The sequence below is a fragment of the Typopeltis vanoorti genome, chromosome 6, assembly GCF_054136105.1.
Source record: "Typopeltis vanoorti isolate ZY-2024b chromosome 6, IOZ_Tvanoo_1.0, whole genome shotgun sequence".
Taxonomy (NCBI): domain Eukaryota; kingdom Metazoa; phylum Arthropoda; class Arachnida; order Uropygi; family Thelyphonidae; genus Typopeltis; species Typopeltis vanoorti.
In genome coordinates this window covers 100749635-100774085 of record NC_143554.1, presented here as the reverse complement: position 1 = coordinate 100774085, position 24451 = coordinate 100749635, and the positions used below count along the sequence as shown (strand labels likewise).

Sequence of the window (24451 nt, the reverse complement as noted above, 5' to 3'; positions counted from 1 at the left end):
ATCTTAAATATTAACGCATTTGAGCAAATTCTGCACAGCATGGGCTTATCATTTATTGTTTTAATTATACCACGGAGGCATTTTGAAACGTGGCCAACAGGTGTAATATTCCGTATAAAGTAGCCACATCATTTTTAAATGGCTTTATCATCATAAACATTCCGAAGGAATCATTAGTAGATTATTTTAAAATAGAATTACAAGGGAACAGACAGACAGGAAGGCTATTGTGTAAATATTTGTTATTAATTGGCCAGCAAAGGCACCCCTGCGAAACATCTTTTTTGCAAACAGATCTGCACTGCAGAGAAGCTACCCATCCAACAACAAAATAGTAACATGACTTCATCAGAATATTTTTATTATTTTTTTTTTTGTTCTTTATTTTAGGGTGTGATACGTTACAAGAAACAGTCGTCTGAGAGTGCTCACTGAAGACCGTACGACCAATGAGGTGTGAGAGATATTGGTCCTTTCTCCTTATATGGCGCCCTTAGATGACATCCTTCCGGGCGTCTGCAGACAGACCGCCCTTACAAGGTCGACGCCGTCTGGTCCAGCGTTTTCTTACTGTGTAACTTTGCTCTGCGAGTACTACAAGAGAGTACGGCGATAATTTAATATGGCTAAAAATAGGGTGATAGTAAATTACGTAGCCGTCATGTAAATAAGATGGCAATATAGCATTCCTTTTGTCTATCTCAAGAAAGCAAAAAACCTATAACTGCATCTTAGACTGAAATCTAAGATGCAGTTATAGGTTTATACGACAAAGATAAACAGAAAAACAATAGCCTAGCTGCTTCTCGTATTACTGGCGTCCAAGAATTTTCTGAAGTAATCAGTTCAATAGAGAAATAGTAGATTCGATAAAAAGATAACAGCAAAAAAATATGTAACAAAATTTGTTTGCTAACCCTCCTGTGAACAGAAAGATTTAGGTTTTTTATTGAGCAGATTAAAGAGCCACATGCTAGTTTTATCAGAAATATGACCGTGGCAAAACTTGCACCGCTAGATGGAGCCACTATTAGAATTATAGTTGGTTATCAGAATTCCTATCTCCATCAATTTCGATAGTCTGCATCTGTCTGATACTGGAAAAGCAAAACAATTTTTGATTTAATGCGCGATGAAAGATCACCTCGATTGCGTTATTAAAATGTTTTCTTTCCATAGCATCGCTGTTTTGACATGAGTACACACACACACACACACACACACACACACACACACACACACACACACACACACACACACACACACACACACACACACACACACAATGATCTTCGCTCCTTTGTACAAAAAGGCGAGACAACATTTGGGATATTTCCGTACAAGGTCGACTTGAAAAAGTTCAAAGTTTTTGACAAAAAGCAATTTACAGCTTGTTGAAGATCTTTTGCAATTTATGATCTTGTTAGGTATTGCAGCACTTCTACAGCCACTAGACCGTAGAATTCCAGTCGACTTTATCACTAGCCATGTCTAGATGCTGCAGAAGACAGTAGCTGATAGGAGTTGTTTGTCTCACTTTGAGAAACAGACGTGCAGTCTAATGTATGGCTAGACCTTTGGACGGAATTCGAGTAGATGCGTGCTGTCCAGAAGAAATGTTATACAGGTGTGGGGGAAAACTTTATTTATTTTTGAGTGTCTGAAAAAGGAAGAAGAATTGTCCGATAACAGACAGATTTTGACTAATATTCTTGTTTTCATTTCCTACGTACTCGACTTTGTCTTCATAGATGTCTGTATGCTGCATAAGACGGTAGGGGATGTGAGTTATTTCTCTATTATGCGCTTACTTTGGCAAAGTACTTTGAGGAGTTTTCACTATGAGAGCTTGTTCGTCATGCTATTTACGAGACTGGATGAAAATTAGCTTTGGAGGGATTTCAACTTATAAAGGCTGTACAAAGTTTTTATATATTCTATTGCAAAATATTTAATTATGATAATGACTTATTGACATTTGTAGAATAGTAAGATATAACAAATTTTCAAAAACATCGCATTTCAATAAAATCCGTTCATCTAGAACTGAATTAATAATTTTCTAGAGTCAGAATCTTATCTTGAGCATCGTTGTTTGCAAATGGCGTTTAAAGGTTTGAAATAGCTGGGGAAAAAAGGTTTGAATTGGCTTGAAAAAGTTTTGAAATGGCTGGAGAAAGCTTGGAAAAGTTTGAAATTGCTGGAAAAAACTTGATGTGTTTGGAAAAAAGTTAGGAAAAAGCTTGAAGGCTTAAAGAGGCCTGAAAAGGTTTCATATTTGATCTCTAGGGAAAATTCTAGCTCACTCATGGCATTAATGAATGATAGATTTATAAATTTATCCTACCATAGCGAGAATGTTGGCTAAACTCATTTTCAAATGAACTGATAGTTTTGGAATCTCATTCAGATTGTTATGTAATTTCAAATATTTATACGTGTGAGTAGCTTTATCATATCATCCTAATGATACTTAAGTCATCTCTAATGTGGAAGTTAATTTCGTTTTTCATAATATCATGTCAAATTGGGTATCAAAACTTATTATCCCTATTAAACTTATGATTATTAACCAAAAACAAGCACCACGTTAATGTTTTAATCTAATACTCGTTGATATTTCCAAATGCTATATTTGAAACACGTTATCAGATCCATCTTCTTACCTTCCGCTTTTAGCAAGAGGGAAATCCTATTCTGATGTTATTTTAAAGATGGTTCAGCTATAATGCTACACTTTAAAATGTCCTAAAGTGGGATTTATTAATTTAAGAGGATTAAATGGCTACCCTATTGCTTCAGAGTTTCATAGAAATTCCGGTTATTATCATTGAGGGTGACGAATAAGTGGAATGGGCTGCTTGAGGCGGTTGTCAGGTTGTGGGTGAATCAGTTTAAGGAGAAGTATGAGAAGTTAATAATGTTTAGCTTCATCCTCTGAGTAAATTTTGGATTCATTGTGAGAGGTATGATAGATACTGTATATTGTGAACGATGTTTGTGGACCTTCCACGATGAGTCTTTGGACTCTATGGAGAAATGACGCGTGCATTCATAGTGCTAGGCCGTCCGAAGAAAGACTGTTTTAAGTTCGATTCTAGACGCCAACTAGACGGGCTTTTTACTAAGCCTTTCTTCAAGCGGTTCCCGAGTTCGTCGATCTCTGGAATGGGCAAAATCTTTTTTTTTACTCCCGGAAACTCAGGTTTTTCATCTCTTAAGAAAATCTATCGTGGAACCCACATCATTTCTGAGAATAATATATTGGATTATGGTTAGGGAGCACCACCGGATGCCGTTATTGGGGCCAACTATATGTGATTGGCTAAGGGTAGAGATTGATTGCTCCTCAGTCTCCAAAAGATAGATTTGGCTCAAACGGCCTCTCCTACTCCCTTTGGCAAATAAAAGGCGTTAGTGGATTATGATTATTATCATTACAGACCAAAGTAGTACTAACATTAGTATTTAATCCAATGGATTGGACAAGTTTTACACCATCGATATTAGAATAAGTATTACAGGTTAGCCAGGGGCCAACCACCCCTCCTGTAAAAACCCTATTGGTTACGAAACAAGCACTACATGAAGCCTCGGAATTCGGACGCCTTTGCGATGATGATTATTAATCGTTTTGGGACCTGGGATATACGTAGTTTGGTGAAAGAAGGAGCTCTTTTTAATGTGACGAATGTCTTACGACAGTATAAAATTGGACTTTGTGCTGTACAAGAGGCGCGATGGCCGGGACATGGCTCGACCCGCAATCAGGGGTACACGCTAAACTATAGTGGTGACGAGAGAGGACGAAAAGTACTCGGAACTGCGTTTCTAGTTAGTGATACATTTTTGTGTAATATTTTAGATTTTAAACCTGTGAACAATCGGCTGTGAACTATTAGAGTTAAGGGACGTTTTCAAAATATGTCTATTGTGAACTGTTATGCGCCTACTGAAGAGAGCTCGGAGAAAGCTAAAGATTGTTTCTACGAAGTGCTTGAGCGTACTTGTGCTAATCTACCGTCCTATGACGTCAAGCTAGTAGTGGGAGATTTCAACGCGAAGCTGGGGAGAGAGCGTGTGTGACGCCCTTTCGTGGGTAGTGAGAGCCTGCATGATGAGGAGTGCAATGATAACGGGATCCGACTTGCGAGTTTTGCCGCCGCTACGGGATGCTTTGTAAAGAGCACTATGCTTGCGCATAAAGACGTCCACAAACAGACCTGGAGATCGCCGGACGGTAGAACAGCTAACCAAATAGACCATGTACTAGTATAACGACGTCACCACAGTTCCATCTCGGATGTGAGAAGTTTCAGAGGAGCAGATGGAGATAGCGACCGCTATCTGGTAGCCTACGATTTCAGGCATAGAATTGCGGTTCGGAAGTCCGCGTGTCTTACCATACGATCGGCATGGGACCTGGACAAGTTGAAAACAGCGGAAGGCAAGCGGGATTTCCAGTTAGACTTGCAGAATCGTTTTGGGGAGTTACAAGAGGAAGAGGATGATCCGGATGGGATGTGGGACACCATCAAAAATACGGTCGCGTTAGCTGCCTCGAGAACTGTGGGAAAGAGAAAGAGGAGGAGAAAAGCATGGTTTAATAGAGAGTGTGAAGAAGCTATAGCGAAACCAAGGGAAGCACTATTGAACTACCTAACGGATAGCAGGAAGAAAGCTGCATATGAAAGGGTGAGAAGAGTGGTGAATACATGTCTTACGCAGGGAAAAGCGGAAGTATCTTAATGAGAAAGTGGCTAGTATAGAGAGAAATAGGGTGACGAATAATGGACGGGAGATGTGCCGGGCGATCAAAGCCATACGAGGTGCTCAGACACAAGCGGCAACCATAAGAGATGAGAGTGGAAATCTATTAAAAAACTCAATTGGTGCTCTCGCTCGGTGGCGTAGATATCTCGCTAACTTGCTGAATGTCAGTGGTGGAACGTCAATATCGGAGGATTATACTCCTTATCAAACTGCTGAACCATTTATTGAAGAGCCGACATTTGGTGAGATTACTCGTGCTATCCGCATGCTGAAAAATAATAATGCTCCAGGAGTGGACTGCATACCGGAGGAGCTCCTGAAGAATGGCGGGGACGTCCTGCTGGAGCAGCTGCACCGACTCATCTTGATGATCTGGCGAGAAGAACGGCTGCCAGGCGAGTGGAAGGAGTCGCTGATCACCCCAGTATATAAGAAAGGAGATAAGGCTCAATGCGGCAACTATAGGGGCATCTCACTGCTGTCGACTGGCTCCAAGGTGCTGTCTAACATCATGCTAATGTGCCTCACACCATATGCAGAAGAGTGCCTTGGTGACTACCAGATGGGCTTCAGGAGGAACCGTCCTACAATAGATCAACTCTTCACGCTGCACCAAGTTTTTGAAAAGTGCTGGGAATATAACCGGGAAGTTCGTAATATTTTCATAGACTTTTCTAAAGCCTATGACTCAATAATACGCCCAAAAATATGGCAGGTGTTAGAAGAGCTGGGAATTCCTCGAAAACTCCGAAAAATGGTGCAGGTGTGCGTAGCTGGTTCGAGAGCAAGAGTGAAAGCAGAAAATGACCTGTCGGACCCGTTTCAAGTACAGACCGGTGTGAAGCAGGGTGATGGGCTTTCTCCGATTCTCTTCAATCTAGTGTTGTAAAAAGTAATTAGGAACACACAGCAAATGGAGTCGACACTGGGGTGCAAGTTAGGATTCTTGGCTACGTCCAGTTGATGCGCCATGAACGTGATGGCGCATCAACGGGACGACGCAGTGTCATTGGTTACTGCTATTGAGGAAGCTGCAGAAGACGTTGGCCTCAAGATAAACGCCGAGAAGACGAAGTACCTTTTCATGAGTCGCCATGCTGCTCAAGATCCAGAGGGAGCTGCACAGTTTGAGAGGGTGAAGGTATTTAGGTACTTGGGTTCTTTCGTGACTGAAGACAAAGTTGAGGCTGATGTCCAGAGTCGGGTAAATGCTGAGAATGTGGCCTATTATCAGGTTCGTTCCCTTTTCGCCTCGCGCTTGCTGTCTTGGACTACAAAGGTGGGACTATACAAGACTGACACCGTAGAGTTCTTCTCTACGGTGCTGAAGCGTGGACTCTCACGGCGAGGCAAGCCGATCACCTGAGAGTATTCGAGAACAAGATGCTACGACGTATCTATTGAAGGGGTCATGGCAGACGGAGTCTGGAGGAGACGGTCCAATGCTGCCATTCACGCTTTACACAACTCGGCAGACGTCTTGATGGAGCTGCGAGCCCGGCGTCTTCAGTGGCTGAGGCACCTGTGCCGTATGGGCCCCGAAAGGAGTGTGAGACAAGCGTGGGAGGCCCGACCCCGATCAGGGAGGCCGCCAGGGAGACCGAGAAGGAGATGGGCGGATCAAGAGAAGGAAGACCTGCAGGCTGTCGGGCTGGAGACCAGAACGTGGCGGACAGTCGCAGAGGACCGTGCCCAGTGGCGACATGTGGTGCTTGAGGCCAAAAGTCCCCCCGGGCTAATAGCACCTGGCTAATGTAATTACAGGTTTTCTTAGAATTTTTTGTGGTCAACTAAACTACGTTGTTTTTAAGAAAACAAAGGAGAAGAAAACGAATATGAAATTGGCAGAGGATTTGGAATACTGCATGAATGAACTCCATCCGCAGTACATAGCGTCCGATTGTTGTCTCATTTACTTCTTTGAAATTATTTCCGAGTTATAACGCGTAGTGGTATACCGAAGATTCACCCAGAATTACAAAATTGCCTTCATATATATTTCTTTTCTTTTAGAAATTTGAATACGCTTGAATCATGAATTTAAATAAGCTTAAGAATAATTATTATAATACACGTAAACGTATAGTTTATAATAATCGTATTAATTTTTGCTATTCCATTTAATTGTTTATTGATTATTATAACTGTTGAGTATTGATAGTTAATTTATATATTATTCGCCACAAAAAAAAATAGTGGAGGGTGAATATTGAAATTTAAAAGCTCAAGATCTGTTTATCAAACCGTCTTGATCCTGATTCAGATTATAACAGAGGCCTCCGATGGAAGACGCATATCAGTGGATGATATGAAATAAAGTGTGCATACATCATAACACTGCAACGTATCACATTTGATTATAATTGAAACATTTTGTCTGGTAAAATGACAGACAATTATAGTAATAATTTTCAATTTTCAAATTTGATAACATAACCTTTGGTATTCGAGTTGGTTTGGTTTGGTTTGCTTAAAGGACACAAGCTCTGCTCGGGAGCCTATGTTCCTCTTATTTAGTGCTTTAATTACGTTTCACTGATCCGAGAGCGGTTTCGAACTGTTGAATTTCATCAGAGACCAGACAGAAACCTAGAGAGAAAAAACTCTCAAATACCATGCCGATGCTATGTTAGAAAGTCCAACATACGGCTCGATATTTTGTCATTTGATTAAACATCTTATAATCAGGTCATAACTGAAAATACGCCCCCTTCTCAGAATCAAAAGTATGATTTTGCTATTAAAAGAAGTTGTGGACTGGTAACGCATGTTCAGTAGAGTTAATCGAGTCCTGAAACATGTGATTTCCAGACACTGATGCATCATCCGTTGTGTAAATATAACCTGAAAAGCATTTTATACACGAAACCTGAGCTGTGTCTATTTTCTGTTCGAGAATCGGAGAAAGCCCATCACAAAGTACCGGGAATATTACGAAACATTCCGAAAATACACATACCGAACCACGGAATTAAGACCACAGTTACGCTTTTTAGACGAGCAATGCTGGTTATTTTACCACTGATTAAACATCCGGGATATTTTACCTTTTGAGGAAACCACTCAGCTCTGCTGTTTTCAAAGTCGTGGCTCCAAACAGACGGGCACTCACAATAAGCCCTTTATCAAACTCCGAAAGATCCTTTGTTTTTCCCATTGTGATCAACTCTATTGACGCTTATTGACCAGCAGAATTCTTAAATACTTGCCTTGAACACGTGGTAACGCATTTGACCAAGTAGTTTGCATTTACGCTGTGTAAGGGATGTTTACGTACATCTGAATAAATGTTTCTAATTTAGTGGCAGGTATGTGCATAAATACTGTCTCATATAGAAAAAAATCTATTGAAAAAGATATAAAATAAAACGTAAAAATATGGAAAATTTTTGAAATAATTGCAAAAAAGTACAAGTATTAGAATTTTTATATTATAACTATTAAAACACCATTTATTATTATAACAATAAAAACTATGCATAAAAAATAAGTGTTTTGGAAACGTTTTATCCCCGTGTGGTGACCGGGATGAGAATAGCTCCACTGCAGCCCATGCATGTCGTACGAGGTGACTAAAATGGGTACCCAGGGAGGGTAATAGATGGCAGTACTGTAGCCAATGAAGTTCTGAGGCTTGGCTATTGCTGTTACCCACCTGCCATGATCAGAGCTTAAATAGCTCAATAACACCCTATCCTTACATTGTCCTCTACAAATAGCGGGGAATATGAAAAGCATTCTTGCTTCGCCCATCTAGCCAAAAAAAAAAAAAAAAGTAGATACTTCTCGGAGATTGTGTGTGCAAGAGAGAGAGAGAGAGAGAGAGAGAGAGATCGCGTTCGATTAGGTTTTTATTTTCAGAGGTGTTTCGTGATTCTCACATTGCACTGTCTCCGACCCAACTCGAAACCTACTTTCTCCCCCTCTGCACGAAAAGTGCATGAGGTCAAATGGCTGTGTAGGCTCCACCCGCTAAGAGGTGGGGCCTACACAGCCATTTGACAAATAAAACTGCTGAAGAAGTTATGAAAAAGTTTGAAGTTGAGTAGCCTGGTTTCGTGAACTTATATTCCACGACATAAAATGACACGGAAGGTGAAGATACAACTCCAGGGGAGGAAAAGTTAGATTTAGTAGTTTCCGCACCCACTGATTTTAAAGAGGTTTATGTGCGCAAGAAGCTTAAAACAACAGAAACGCACAGGGGCGATGGAATGAAGAAAGACAGCCCAATTCTCTCCCAAAGAGATGGTTCCTCCGATTGTCCTTGGTATAAAACACAGATGGACAACTCTAAGGTCCACTATGAGTGATCTGTAAATAATATACGCAGGGATTAAAATGTGGAAGATGGCATAAAGATCCATCCCGCCACAATAGACGATTATTCTGAACTAACCAAAAAGATGGATGGCCTGGGATCGATTAGGTTCGAAATACCACACATTTTCCCTCAGTTCTGAGAAAAATCTAAAGGTGGTGCTTCGTGGTGTGTCAGAGGATATCACCACGGAAGAGACAGCAGCAAATCTCTGCTACCAGATTTACCACTAGTTAAGGTTAGAAGAATGCTATGTGCTAATGAAGAGCCTGATGCCACTAGTCGTAGAAATTCATCACTCCTACAAAAATATTTACGATATAACATCAATCTGTGGGCCCATTTGAACCTTTAAGGGACAAGCATCATCTGGGCAGTGTCACAGATGTCAGAAATATGGACATGCTCAAAAGCTATGTGGAACTGACTATAAGTGTTTGAAATATGGTGGGGGTTATCTCACTAACACCTGCACTAAGACGAAAACCACCCCCGACCAAATGTGCCAACTGCAGTGACCCACCCCTAGCCAATTATAGAGGATGCATTTACTTTCAAAAAACAAAAGGATAGTTACCAATAATCAGTCCCCCTCTTTCTCTTGTATGCAGACATCAGAAGTTACGGTTCTCCAGTGTCTCGACGTTAAGCATAAGAAGAATGCTACGCTTAGCTACTGCAATAGCTAAGAATCTCAGCTACTGCAGGCAGAGGTCATTAAGAGGGTGAATAGCCATCAGCGCAGGACATATGCCGACATGACTTGCGCGATAAAGGCAACATGCCAAGATCAGGACAAATCACAATCACATCCAAATCTAGCAGCAATCATTATAGCTTCTCTCGCAAATATCGCAGACTAGACTACAGAGTCGGTGGCACTGCCATCTTTATTAAAAATTACATTAAACATCATTCGTTAACCAACCCTCCGACCACTAACCTTGAGATTACAGGCGTTGAAGTTCACAATAACACACCCGGAAAACTAAAAATCTATGTTGCATACAACTCATCGGTAAGAAATTTGCTACTTTCTGATTTGGATGTCATCCTTGGCGTTAGGGAGTCCATCATCATCATCATCGCTGGGGATATAAATTCTAACCATCCATCTTGGAATAGCAAACCCACCAATAAAAACGGTCGCATCCTTTTCAGTTACGTGGGATTTAACTACTCTGTTGTGACAGGTCCCGCTGAGCCAACTCATCGCAATCCTACTGGTGCAGCTGACATCTTAGCCACAGAACATTAAATGAACGACATAACCCCATACTACTTTATTTAGGAAAACAAGACCCCCCCCCCCCCCCAGTGTCTTTCACAGCTTGGGAAAAATTATCCAAAGTACTTCCTGAATATATCGGCCCTATTTCCTGTATACGATCAAAGGAAGAAGCTGACACAGCAATAAAAAACCTCAAAAATCAGAGAATAATTTTAAGAGAATAATAATAAGAGAGAAAACAAAGCAATGAAAAGATATCATAACACACGCTCTCCTCGAAACAAAAAAAAACCCTAAACAAACTGAATAGCTCAGTCAGAAATGCTTTCAAAAATCACAGGAACCAACAATTATAAAATAAGTTAACATCTATCTCCCCTACTGATCACTCCATCTGGAAACTCTTAAAAAATTTCAGAAACATGAAGAAATCTCTTCCCCCTCTCCAATCAGATCTGGGCCTTGTACGCGCGGATGTTTAAAAACCAGAAGCCATAATAATGAATTTGGAAAATCAGTGTAAACCAGCATATGAGAACTTAAACATCAACCATATATATAGAATTCATCGCCATGTCAGATGCGCACTAAAACAATCTGACAATAATTCCAGCCCTGATGACGCCTACTTCACGCCTACTTAAAGTACCTCAAGAATAAAAAAGCGCTAGGTCCTGATGGCATCACAAAGTTATCAAATTACGTGTATTAGCCCGTATAGCGGTAGTACATCTCACCAACATAATAAATGCAATCCCTAGACTACTGATACAATAATTTCCTCTCTCTTGAAAAATTGCTGACATAGTTCCAGTACACAAACCGGACAAAGACCCACATCTACCTCAAAATTATCGTCCTATTAGCTTACTTTCAAATCTTCGAAAAATTGCTGAAAAAAATCATCCTCTCCAGACTCCAAGATTCAGTGGACAATCAAAAAATCATCCAAGAACAATCAAACAAGAACAATTTGGCTTTCGTCGATATCATAGTACCATCCAACAAATTCATAGATTGATTGAATACATCACCACAGGATACAACTGGAGACAACACCGGAGCCGTATTTCTAGACATCGCAAAAGCTTTTGACAAAATTTGGCACTATGAGCTGCTGTATAAACTCATCATTTCTAACATTCCATTGAAGATATTATTAATCAAATTATGTCTCATGAACAGAGCAATGCAAGATAAGGAACGGTCTCAATTCAACTTCGTATTTTGATTGGGGTTCCACAAGGATCCTTACTGGTCCCGATTCTATTCTTAATCTATATGGCAGATATGCCAAATAACCCCATATCATCTTTATGCAGATGACACGGCAGTTTTAGCCAGATCGCTTCATCCGCACCTCGTAACCAAGAAACTTCACGATAGCATTCTAAAACTAGAAAAATGGTTTGCGGACTGGCGATTGCAAGTTAACCCATAGAAAAGTACAGCCATACTCTTCACTAAAAGATTAGCATCTCCCAAAGGGTCATCGTTCTGTTCAATACCAAAATTCCATGGCAAATAGAGGCCAAATATCTCGGAATACTACTGGACCAAAGATTAAGCTTCAACAACCGTATTTGGAACCGATCCTGTGGCTTCCTCTCTTTGAGAGGATTGCAGCTGATTACTAGGGAGATAATGACGCAAGGTGGTTTCCCGTTGCCTTCCTTGCCATACTGTATCCTATGACTGTATCCTGTGTGTTCACGGGTCCGGTTTGCAGGATGAAAAACCCCAGATAAACTGGCGGAAAAAACCCTGCTGTCCACGCCCAAGACCGGCTAACTTGGCTATGGCTGAGGAAGATCCTTTAAACTCCTCACGTCGTCGACGAGAATCGAACCTAGGACACTCCTTCCCCAGGCATATGGTTGCGAAGCGCAAAGCCACTAACTAGGCTAACCGCGCGGACGTATTAGGAACATACCTACAAAAGTATCTAAAGCCATCGCCCAATTCTACCCCTTGATTAATAGACACGACAAATTGAACACAAGAAACAAACTGCTACTCTACCAGACGGTGATTCGTTCCATAATTACAGATGCCTCTCCAGCTTGGAGCCATACCTCCAATACTAAATATTCTTAACTTGCAACGAGTGCAAAACAAATGTTTACGAATGATACTAAATGCACCATAGATTGTCAGAAACGTTAAGATGCTGCAATGAAACAGACCTCTACAAACATAGAAGACCTAAAGCCATTTTAATATCAAGTGAAAATATGTAACCCACATGCCCTCACAGGGCGAGCTAAAAACTCATAAAACTTTCCCCCTTCATTGTATCCTAGGTATGAGACAACGAGGAGTATAAAAAGCATCTTGCTTCACCATATGAAACAGTAATGTTCTGAGTTCTGAGAAACGTTTTAATTTGTTATGAATTACAACGTGTTCTTCACGTGCTATGTAATGTCTAGAATATCATCATTTGTACATCCAAGACCAATGTAAGCCGGAACTGAGGTGTCTTTAGCATAAACCTTAATACCATTTTTCATTAAATTCCAGAGTGACCTTGTCAGAATCTTTCTCGTACAAAAATATCCCGATTTAAACTTAAACTGAGACAATTCGATAACATTTTAGTCAAGATTCTAAATACTAAATTTGAATAACATTTATCTGTTTAAAGCCGTAGATGAAGTGTTTTGCGTATTGATGTTCATGAAGATGGACTGACAAAAACAAATTAATCGCTACCTTAAATATTTTAATTCATGGACAGAGTTTTAAAAATGAATCCGGGATGCGCTATTGATGTTTCTAATTTATAATAAATTAGATAAATAAATTCTAAAATTTATTTATCTAATATTTTCTATTTCAATTTTTTTATCTGATCCGAATATTAGACATTTTAATAGCAAACAGTCGTCTTGCTATTTTGATGGATTTCGTTCTAACAATGTGCGGGAACAAAATTCCCTGCGCATGTCCTGTGCGAATATTACAACTGCGCTCTGATTGGACAGATCTTTATGGATATATTTCAAGAACACAGAAACAACAAACTACGTACTTTACAATACACAAACCAAAAATGTGTAAAAATTTAGGTATAAAACTTTTTTTTTTTTCGTCTGAAAATGCGGGGTTATTTTTCTTATTAAATTTGACATATCTGTCAAAGAACACATTTATTTACATGCATAACAATCACTGGAAAAAAGGGAATCAAACGCGTTAAGCTTATAACAAACCACATGATGTAGTTGTAACATGCTATTAAAATGAGCCATTCGTTGCACATCATCTTCGCCGAACAGAAATGAGTCTTTTAAGTATTCCGAAAATATGAAAATCATATTAGGTAAGGTCAGACCTATGGAGAGGGGGTTGCCCAGTCTTACCGACATCTTTTTCACCTTTTATAGTTAATTTTCGCGACTTGATGGTATTAGCATGAGGAAGAAACCGAATCAAGAGACTCTGATAGTTAAAGCAAAATATTAATATTACCTTCTCTGAGTTATGAATTGGTGCTTCTACGCATGCTCATTTTCACTGGTTGAACTGAAATGGTTCAACTGTAGGTTGGGTCGGACACTGTGGAATTACGACCGAAGCAACTCGGCTATCAGGCCAGAGTATTATTATGTCTGCGAAAATTTTGTACGTTCTTCTTGGCTGGTTTGTTGGCTTTGTAGGATGGAAAAAACCCGAGGTTTCTGCAGAACCAATGCTTACTGTTTCGTATGAGACCGAGTAACTCACCATCAGCCGAAAACCTTTCGCCGCAGAGACGGAATTTGAATACAGATCTTTCCATCCAAGTGCCGTGAAGTCATCGGCACAGTGCTACAGAGGGTGGTGCCATGTTTTGTCGTCTTAACCTCAAGAGAAAGACATTTACTGAGCTTCCTGTTCATAGCAAATGAAATCTTTCAGAATTTGCAATCAGATTTCTGTTTGAATGAAGAGGGATGCTTATTGTTTTGTATTTTCCCCACATGATTTTATATTGGAGTCATTAGTGATAACTGTTCATATCCCAAATCCGCAGTCCTTGGGTTTTTTTTCCAAAGTTTTCTTTGAATATTATTATTATTATTATTATTACTGGCAACTCCAGGGAGTCCTTAGACTCATCGAGGGGGGGCCCTCAAAATCATGTTTATCACAACTATTCGACATTCATACAGTATCTATCATACCTCGCCTTAAACTCATTCACTGTCACAGCATCCACCACAGACTCTGGGAGCGCATTCCACTCATTCACCACTCTAAAAGTAAAGAACCCAGCTCTAACACCCTTACTAACCACACTCTTGCCCAGCTTCCATGGATGTCCTCTAGTCCTCCCACAACCAGTCCTGATCTCAAAAATATCCTCTGAATTAATCCTATAGAAACCCTTCAGCAATTTGAATGTCTCAATCATATCTCCCCTTTTCCGCCTGTCAACTAATTTCTGCAACCCAAAAATCTTCAACCTGTTTTCATAAGGTTCATTCCATAGACCTGCTATCATCTTCGTCACTCGCCTCTGGATCCTCTCCACTTCCTCCCCATCAAGAAGAAACCTAGGTGACCAAATCTGGACACAGTAGTCGAGATGAGGTCTTATCAAGGCTCGATACAGAGGAACAATAACTTGTTTGTCTCTGCTTGTTAAGGTATTCTTCAGTAACCAAGTAATTTGATGAGCTGATTTAGCCACTTTTGCAGTGTACCCCCTAAACTTCAACTCCTTATCCACCAACACTCCTAAATCTCGTGCCTCATCAATTTCCTGGAGTACAGTTCCACCAATGTGATATACTGCTGCTAATCTTTTACCCCAAAATGTATAACCTTACCATTAAATTGACATCCATTCTCCTTAGCCCAGAACTCCAATCTATCCAAATCATCCTGTAAAATTTTGACATCATCTGCATTCACTATTGCCCCACCCAACTTTGCATCATCCGCAAACAGATGCATAGTTCCTCTCAGATCCTTTCCTATATCATTAATGAACAAATTAAACAGCAGTGGTCCAAGAACAGATCCATGCGGCCTACCACTAGTCACAGGCCATCTTGTGGACTCTGCTCCTGAATAAACCACTCTCTGATATCTCTCCGTCAACCACCCTCCTATCGATCTCACCAACCCTATACCGATCCTCATATGCTGCAGTTTACTGATTAGAAAACATATCTCTATGGCTTTGTAATTTATTTCATAATTCGTTGTTAAGGTCTCCAACAAGAACGGTTCATTTTCCTTTGACTTCCTATTTATTGAAAGCACAGCAGTTAGAATAGGTGATGATTTCGGGAAATGGTTTAAAACAAGCAGAGGTACTAGACGGGGGGGGGGGACCCAATATCACCAAGTATTTTCATTACACATTTAGAAAGACAATGGATAAAATGAAGGAAGGTGCAAAAGGAATATCGGTACATGGGATGAGAATTAACGATCTGAGATTTCCAGATGACATTGTTATTATTGAAGAAGACGAAAGAGAACTACAAAAAACATTGAAACTGTTAAATGAGGAAGGGAAAAGATTTGGACTTGTTATGAACTTGGAAAAAACAAAGACAATTTGGTATTTGGTGAGAAGAGCATGAAACAAAAGATACAAGTGGATGGAAATGATGTAGAAAATGTAGAACAATTCACATATTTGGAAAGTAAAATGACATATGATTTTTGGACCGTAAAAAAGAAATAAAGACCAGGATTGCAAAGGGAAGAACAAATCTGAAGGCCATGAATAACATCTGGAAAAGTAAAGTGATCAGCCTGCAAACAAAACTAAAAGTACTAGAAACATGCACCTTTAGCAGTGTACTGCATGGATCTGAAACGTGGGTAATAAATAAGGAATCAAGAAAAAGAATTTTGGCATTTGAAAGAACTTGTTACAGGAAGATTCTAAGAATAGGATGGGTACAGAAAATCCAATGAAGAGCTCTATCGGAAGATACAACTAAAGGAGAATCTAACAGAAGATTATAAAACGGAAGCTGCAAATATTTGGACACATCTGCAGAATGAGTGAGGACCGGAAGATAAAGACATTCATGTTTGGTATTATAGATGGTGTGAACAGAAGAGGTAGACCATACAGAGAATGGATAGACGACATAAACGACTGGTGTGGAATGGGTGTACAGAAACTGCGTCACTGTACACTGGACAAAGAAAGGTGGAAGAAGTAGTGAAGGAGGCGTCGGACACCAACGGGCAGTGAGCCCGTGGTTCGTGATGATGATGACTGTGTATTAAATACTACGTGAATATAATGTGGATATTCGTGTTTTCTAATTGCAGATTAGTCGCCACTCTACTTGAATCGATCTTTTACTCTTCTACACATACTGGAAACCGAATTAGAAGCCTTTCTACTCAACGAACGTATACCCAAAATACCCAAAATAGTTGCCTAGAACACGTGGTGACGTGCGTCACCACGTGTTCTAGGCAACTATTTAAGAATGCTGCTGGTCAGTAATCGTCAATAGTGTTGATGACAATGGGAAAAACAAAGGATCTTTCGGAGTTCAATACAAGGTTTTATTGTGGGTGTCCGTCTGGCTGGAGCCACGATTTTGAAAACAGCAAAGTCTGACTAATTTATCGAAAGGTAATATATCCCTGGTGTTTATTCAGTGGAAAAATAACCACATTGCTTGTCTAAGAGGCCTAACTGTGGTCCTAAGACAGTCTGGGGGGGTTAGAGATCGCTGTTGTCTGAAAAGGCTCGTGAGGACAAAAAGAATTTCCTGTTTGCAGTCATTGACCGAAGCATTTATTGTTTCCGATCCCTATCTCGCTGAAGTAATGCCTAGGGAATTGAAGAGAATCGGTATTGGCAGTCGCATGACCATGCTGAAACCATCTGGTTCTGCGAACAACCGGAAAGTTCGTTTACAGTTGTGTCAGAAACATGAGAAGGGACACTGAAAGATTGGAAACAAGTCATGTTGTCTGATAAATTACGTTACACCTTGTTCTGTACCGATGGTAAACGGGAAAGTTTAGTGGGAGCTCTTGAGCCAATGAACTCAGCTTGCCTTGAAACACAACTCAAGGTTCATGGAGATGTTTTCATGGTGCGCGGAATGTTCTTTTAGTATGGAACGGGTTCCTTGATATTGCTGGAAGGTCGGGTGGTCTTCAAGCAATATCTGAACATTGTTTACGATCGAGTTCATCCTGCAATGTTGATCTTTCATCCAGCAGGTGATGGTTGTTTCATGGACGACAATGCTACTGTTCATCGCGCCAGAATTGTTCAGCAATGGTTCCACTCGCACGACAGCGGCTTCCACAATCTTTTATGGTCATCATAAAGCCCGGATCTGAACCCCCCCCCCATTGAGAATGTATGGAACATGTTAGAAAAAACAGATCCGGGAGCAAAGTCTTCTGTCAAATCTGAGCCAGGCGTAGATGTAATTCAGCACTTTGTGGAATCGATGCCAAAATCTCATATGTTGTAATTTGGACTAAAGTAGATTCGACACGGTATTAAATAAAAGTTTCTAATTCAGTGGTTGGCATGTGTACATTCGAGTAAAACAAATGTCGGCATGTAAGGTCTGCTTATATTCCTCTGCTAGCTCCACTTGTTTTCCATTCGTTCTGGGTTTATTGATGGCTTTCAGTTCAACTGAGATTGTTCCAGTGACCGAGACCTCTTGCTGTTCCTGGTTTTATGATAAAAAAGAGAGGTGGTGGTAGTGTTTAATTTCGCGACATATCAACCGGCCTGCAATCTGGTCGTGTTACATACCACAGAATAAAACCTCCGTATCACAATCGGTTTCGAGGAAGCCTTTTCGTTGGAAAGATCCCATCGATTAGACGTAAACCTTTATCAGGTCTTTTCAGTCGAAGGTCAGTTTGTCGATCTCATACGGGCAGGGTTTGCCATCGGGAAAGTCCGGTTTTCCATCTAGAAAAACCGACAACCAAGCCATGGAACACACATGATTAACAACCATAATACAGTCAAGATTAACAGCCCTGTCAGAGAATTAATTACGTTTTATTTGAAAGTTTATTATCTGAATAGCCGTCAAGGTGAATCGCCAACCCACTGCACTGATTTGAACCCAGAATTTCTTTGGCTTTAAGTGATCGATGATTTTCACCGGTCAGAGAGCTCATCACTTTAATTATTATTCAGAGTCCCTTTCCGGATCATTTAACCCTTAGCCCAGCCCCCCCCCCCCTATAGTATTAATTATAATTTTCAAAAATATTTAATAAGCAAGATTAATAATTCTATTTATTCCTATTACATTATACCTTTTGCATGTTCAGTCTGTGCATACCTTACCAATTAGAAGCTAACATAAATAAGCGAATATTTTTCGCTTACCAATTCTTTGAAATCTACATCTAGCAACTCTTCTGAGGTGACATTTCCCTTTTCGCTGTCTTGGGAATAGATGCCGAACACCACAGTCTGAAAAGAAACAGGAAACCGCAAATAAGACGTCATGTAGTAATATTATGTTAAAATCAAAGTTAATTGGATAATACACTGCTATAAAAGGTTAATGAATTTCACTCGCAACTTCAGGACTGTACAGAATCTTTCGCTAGGGCGTCAAATCACTGTTAAGGTTAAATAAAAAAAAAATCGATATAGAAAAATGAAAGCACTTAATGTAAGTTGATTCGTTTTGTTAAAACGAATCGAAACAAACCAGTTTATTATTATTATTATTATTATTATTATTATTATTATTATTATTATTCTGAGAATGCCCATTTTGCGATGAAATGAGAACTTAAAGCCATATAAATCTCCATCACGTGACGCTTTAGTGGTTAAAAACGGCACGTGGCGCTAGTCCCCCCCACCCCTCCTGAAACTACCGTAAGTACCCGAACTGTATTTCGCATGACGGAATGTTAATGAGTTTCATGAGGGGGGGGGGTGGAGATGCCTTTTGTGTCATTAGCCATGAGGTAGTGGAAGAATGCTAATGAGAGGTTTCGAACCAACGTGGTTTTTATTCATTATTATGTGGGAAACATCACAGTCACATTCATCTCGGTTAGTTGTACACATAAACGTCAACCAGCAGTGGGGTGGGGGAGGATTTCAGTGAATATAACTTCGCTGAAAGCCTTTGTACGCGTGTTTTTTTTAACAGATAAGCCTATTTTGATTCAAGTCTGTACACTGCGGTTGTTATATTTTTTTTTTCTCCTTTATCACTTCCCTAGTTATAGAACTAATCACTCCCCTGCCACCCCCCCCCCCACATATTCGCAAGATTTAGAAATATTGGGATTAGGTGCGAGTGGACTTTAAAGAAAAAAAAAGGATTCTTTTAATTCTACAGGCACGACAGAAATATATAACATATGATTGCCGCACACCTTTGATATTAAGTATTTCCATTTGACGTTGGCAAATTATTAATCAGTTCCTTACAGAACAAAATTCTTGTTCATCTTAAAAGAATTGCGTATTTATATAAAGGTGCTTTCAATAATAAAAAAAGAAAAAGTCTGACTAGACAAACATTTGAAAGATAAATTGCTAGTAAGAGACCTAATGGAAAACTAAGCAAGACATTACGAGAGCAAATTAAATAAAATTTGGAGAGAAAACTGGCCAAAATTGCAAGACTTTAAAAAACAACACTCAAGTCTGAAAGAACAAGAAAAAAAATTGGACAGAATCGACTCAACTGATCCAGCATTGTGTTGTAACAGTCAACAGAGGTTAATGACTTCATATTTGCATTGTTAGAATGTAATTGTTATATTACATTCTAACAATGTAATTGTAATTGTTATATTACATTCTAACATGAAACTTATTCTAAGCCTAATAATGAAGGGGATACAAATCCTTTGATGTTTATCTGCCAGTAAGCGAAACTCTAAGAACTAGGACTAAGATCTATGAGTTTCATACCGAAAAACTATCGGCAAATCCAAGTGTAAGTAACCACTTGGTAGTACAACACCAAGGCAACTCGAAGCAAAGGTGGAGCAAGCTCCCTCACTATCCTTGATATTTTTTCTCATAATGTAAAAACACAGCCCCTAGGGGATGTAATACTGATTACATTATGAGGAGAGGTCACTACCCAGACCGGTTTCAACCTTATGTATAGGTGAAGCGGCCTCTAAAAATAAGATGATCCCGAAAGATCGCCCAACTCAGCGTTGTTCCACTCGATGACAGGCTCACCCCGTCACAAAGAGAAGAACTTCTCAGCATTGGCTCTACCCAGTGGCAGGCTCACCCCACCACCAAGCAGAGCCATAATCTCAGCGGTGACCCCACTCAGAGACAGGCAAAAACCTACCTCCAAGTGGAGCCTCTCAAAGCCAGATCCGCCCCGCACCGGTTTCCACCCTCATTGGGATCTCATCAGTGAGTAGGTAGTCCTGGAAGATAACAAGGTTGAAGTGAAAAGAACTTACATACCTTCACTATACGAATGCCATAAAGGTGTGCTTGTATATTATAACATAGAATGAAAGCCAAAAGGCTATTTTTCTGGCAACCTTAATAGTTCTTAGAGTTTCGCTTACTGGCAGATAAACATCAAAGGATTTGTATCCCCTTCATTATTATTAAGGTTGCCAGAAAAATAGCCATTTGGCTTTCATTCTATGTTATACTAAGCCTATTTCAGTCGTATTCATAGGCAATATACAAGTAGATTCAAATGCCAAACATATATCGCTGCAATAATAATTAATATTTTAAAGTCTTGAATTTTTCCTTATATTTATGATTTTTCGTATTTTTACTGACAAATAATATCTATAATTTGGACTTTGAAGAATAAATTGTCATTTGGTTCGTCTACACATCGAATGACGTCACAGTCAGACATTCAAAACATCTCCCATATTTTTATCTTGTCTTGTTAAAAGTTCCCTGTTTAAAATGCCCCTTGTATTTCCTTGATATGACACGCATACTTCAAATTAATATAAATGTTTAATATTCAAGTACTAGAACCTCCATGCATTACTGAGATTTTACTATGCGAACCATGACGTCTGGAATGTTTGGTAGGGGCCTTAGACAAAGCCATTGTCTGGGATAAATTGATAATGGCTGCGAACAAAGTTGTAAATTTTTCCAGGCCTGTTTTTTGATAAAGTAATAAGCTTTCGAGTAATACATTGTTAGAAATCTGCTGCTAAAAAAAACCGTGTTTTATGCATTGTTACGATTCAGTATTGTTACTAACATACCAACAATCTCTTTTAGATTTCCAGTTAGATCACTCAAAATACGTTTAACATTACTTTAAACGTATAAATTAATGATTACCATGTGGGAGGGTTGAACTCCTATTTACCAACCGTTTAAACTATTCTTTAATTTAACATAATCTCTAACCATTCTATTTGAGTCAATTTGCGATGATTCAATGAAGTTATAGTCTTTTACAATCTTCAAGGGCATTTCGAAATTTATGACCGCACTCAGCTCGATAGAGTCATCAATATTCAGACGGACACACCACTAAACAATCGTTTCTTCGTATCACAAACGAATCAATAAATCTACGGTGATGCGTAACACTGATTGCAGGCTTCAAGTCGGCCGGATGGTGTTTCTTTTCTCTATTAAAGCTATCAGACATCTCGCAATCAATGTCTGCTACCGGAATTTTGAACTCAAGAGTTTAAATTGCTTAACTCTGTTTCTCATTCTCAAGGTCATAGAAGGATTAAAGGAGATTGAGACATAACGTTCTCCTTTTTTTATCTATTCCTCATTATCTGTCTTTCTATCTTTTTTTTTCTTCCATCTTTGTCTTTATTGTTTATTTGGTATATTTAATCAGGATGTGTACAATACTACCAAATGCGTTCAAGATCTGTTTTTTTTTTTTTTTTTTTTTTTTGTGGCAGAAAAACCGGAGTACCCGGAGGAAATCCATTCCACATGATCGCACCATATATTAACGTCAATGTAAAAAAAAAAGAAAAAAAAAAGATGTCTATTTCGATAGAATACTGTAATATCAAAGTACAAAATGTAGTTCTGCATATATCAAGTCTTGACTTATTGGAAATCGTTCAAGATCATTTCCTGTTTTCGTGGAGCATTGATTATCAAGTATGCTGACGTGGAAGTTTACTGTGGCTTTATATTCTATTCGATATCGCCAGTAAAATGCTCAAGGACAAATATCAGACTCGTTCTTTAATGTGAAAACACCGAAACAGATACAAGTCGAACACAGTATTTTTTATCCAGCAGTTTTGGGATGAATCGAAAAGAAAAAAAAAAAATGCTAATTTTCCTTCTTAGAAATGCCGATGATAATATTCTTGATTCTTGACATTTTTAAGAGAGGGGGGGGGTTGGAGGGGTTTTCATAGTTTTAGTGATTCTCATAAGGATACGAGACACGAGGGCATCTTCCATTCTATGCTAACGATCCAATGCTAGATCGGTTTTGAAAATTACGGTGAAAATCAATCCGAACTCCTGCACAGCTTTCATAACATCTTCGTTAACACCTTCTTGCATGCTGGCGGTTCATTATCACTTCCGTTCTGGTAGACTTCGTACGACCCCGGGGTCGCATATCTGTCTGATACCTTTTCCTCCCCCCCCACCCCAAGTCCTTCGCGTCACGTGTTGCTACATAAACTGCCGTTGCTTCTGGAATTAGGTAGTGTAGAGGCGCACGTGAAATCACAGGTTGACCGCAGACGTATTCTTCGACATCTTAGTAAGTTGTAAACACCAGTCCAGACGTATAAATGTTGGTCTTGGTGCAGTTATTCACGCGAGGCTTTTCTTGCATAAGCGGTCATTATCATCTCATTATTGCAGCTGTCAGCTTTGTTAAGCCGATTCAATAATTTAAGTTATTTATTTTGAATTAACAATCTAATATATCCCAAAGAGGAGCGTGAAAGTCACGTCTTATTATTGCATGGTATTTATTCACACAATATGACGTCACACAATTGATTTTGTTACGTCACATTATTAGCAGCGCTAATGTTTAGCTATAACGATATCCTATTGTTGCTGCAATTACCTCCAGTTGCTGATATATTGTTACGTCATCACCTAACTGTAAATATTCTTTTAATTGTAAACTGATCTGTTTCTTTTGTTCTTTATTATTAGGAAAAAAGCATGAAGTATTGTAATCATATGACAATGCGAATTATATATTATTCCAGATAAGATTGCAGTAATAATAAGTGGAATTGATATTTTATTTTCGAATAGTTGCATTGCTATTACCGTCTTTTTGTCCTCCTGAATCTGCAGCAAATGAAATGAAAGCAACCCTATCCCACATATTTTTTATAGCCAAATTTATTTAAATTAGGAGTATTCTATAGAGAAGGTACTCATACCAAGATATTGTATATCAAGGATAGTGATGGAGCTTGTTCCACCTTTGCTTCGAGTTGCCTTGGTGTTGTACTACCAAGTGGTCATTTACACTTGGATTCGCCGATAGTTTTTCGGTATATACTCATAGATCTTAAAGTTTTGCTTACTGGCAGTTGAAGGATGGCAGAAAAATAGCCGTTTGGCTTTCAATTTATGTTATACATTGGCTATTTTGTACTCATAGGAATGTACTGTTGTCATGGAAACTTGGAATTATGACGTCAGACCTGTTTTTATTGTTAAACAAAAAAGACTGTTTTATTTTGCACGATTGCTTGAAAAGAATGTTGGTATTTAAATGCAAATATTTTTCAAACAAAATCAATTGCCATATCTAAGATGGTTGTTCAACTACTCAAGGAGTTTTGTAAGTAGGGCGTCAAGAAGATGATAAATTCAAGCAAAGCTCAGCGTGTTTTATGATGTGCAAAATAATTTAGGAAATGGAACAAAATTACTGAAACTAAGACCAAATCAACGTAAATTTACAGACTTCACTACCATTGTTAAAAGAAAAACAGAGAAGCTGTGGCCGCTGTTACTCCGAAAATGTTGCAATGCACGCAGTAAAAGCTGAATTACATGTTACTTGGTGGATGTCGAGCTGTATACTTAGAGCTCACAATGAACTTGTTCTTCACAAAAATATATAATAATCTATAAATAAGCTATAATATATATATATCGATTATACACACAGTAACGAATATTCACAATATTCGTTACTGTATGTATAATCTACTCT

At 39.1% G+C, this 24451-nt stretch overlaps 1 protein-coding gene across 3 annotated transcripts in view; it reads right to left on the bottom strand.

Moving 5' to 3' along the window:
• nolo (ADAMTS-like no long nerve cord) overlaps positions 1–24451 on the bottom strand; it is a 180795-nt gene that overhangs the window by 118079 nt on the left and 38265 nt on the right. For all 3 annotated transcript variants that reach the window (XM_090394335.1, XM_090394334.1, XM_090394337.1), the window contains exon 2: positions 18670–18756. In XM_090394335.1, the coding sequence (XP_090250461.1) occupies positions 18670–18756 (87 nt within the window). The remainder of the gene's footprint in view (positions 1–18669; positions 18757–24451) is intronic.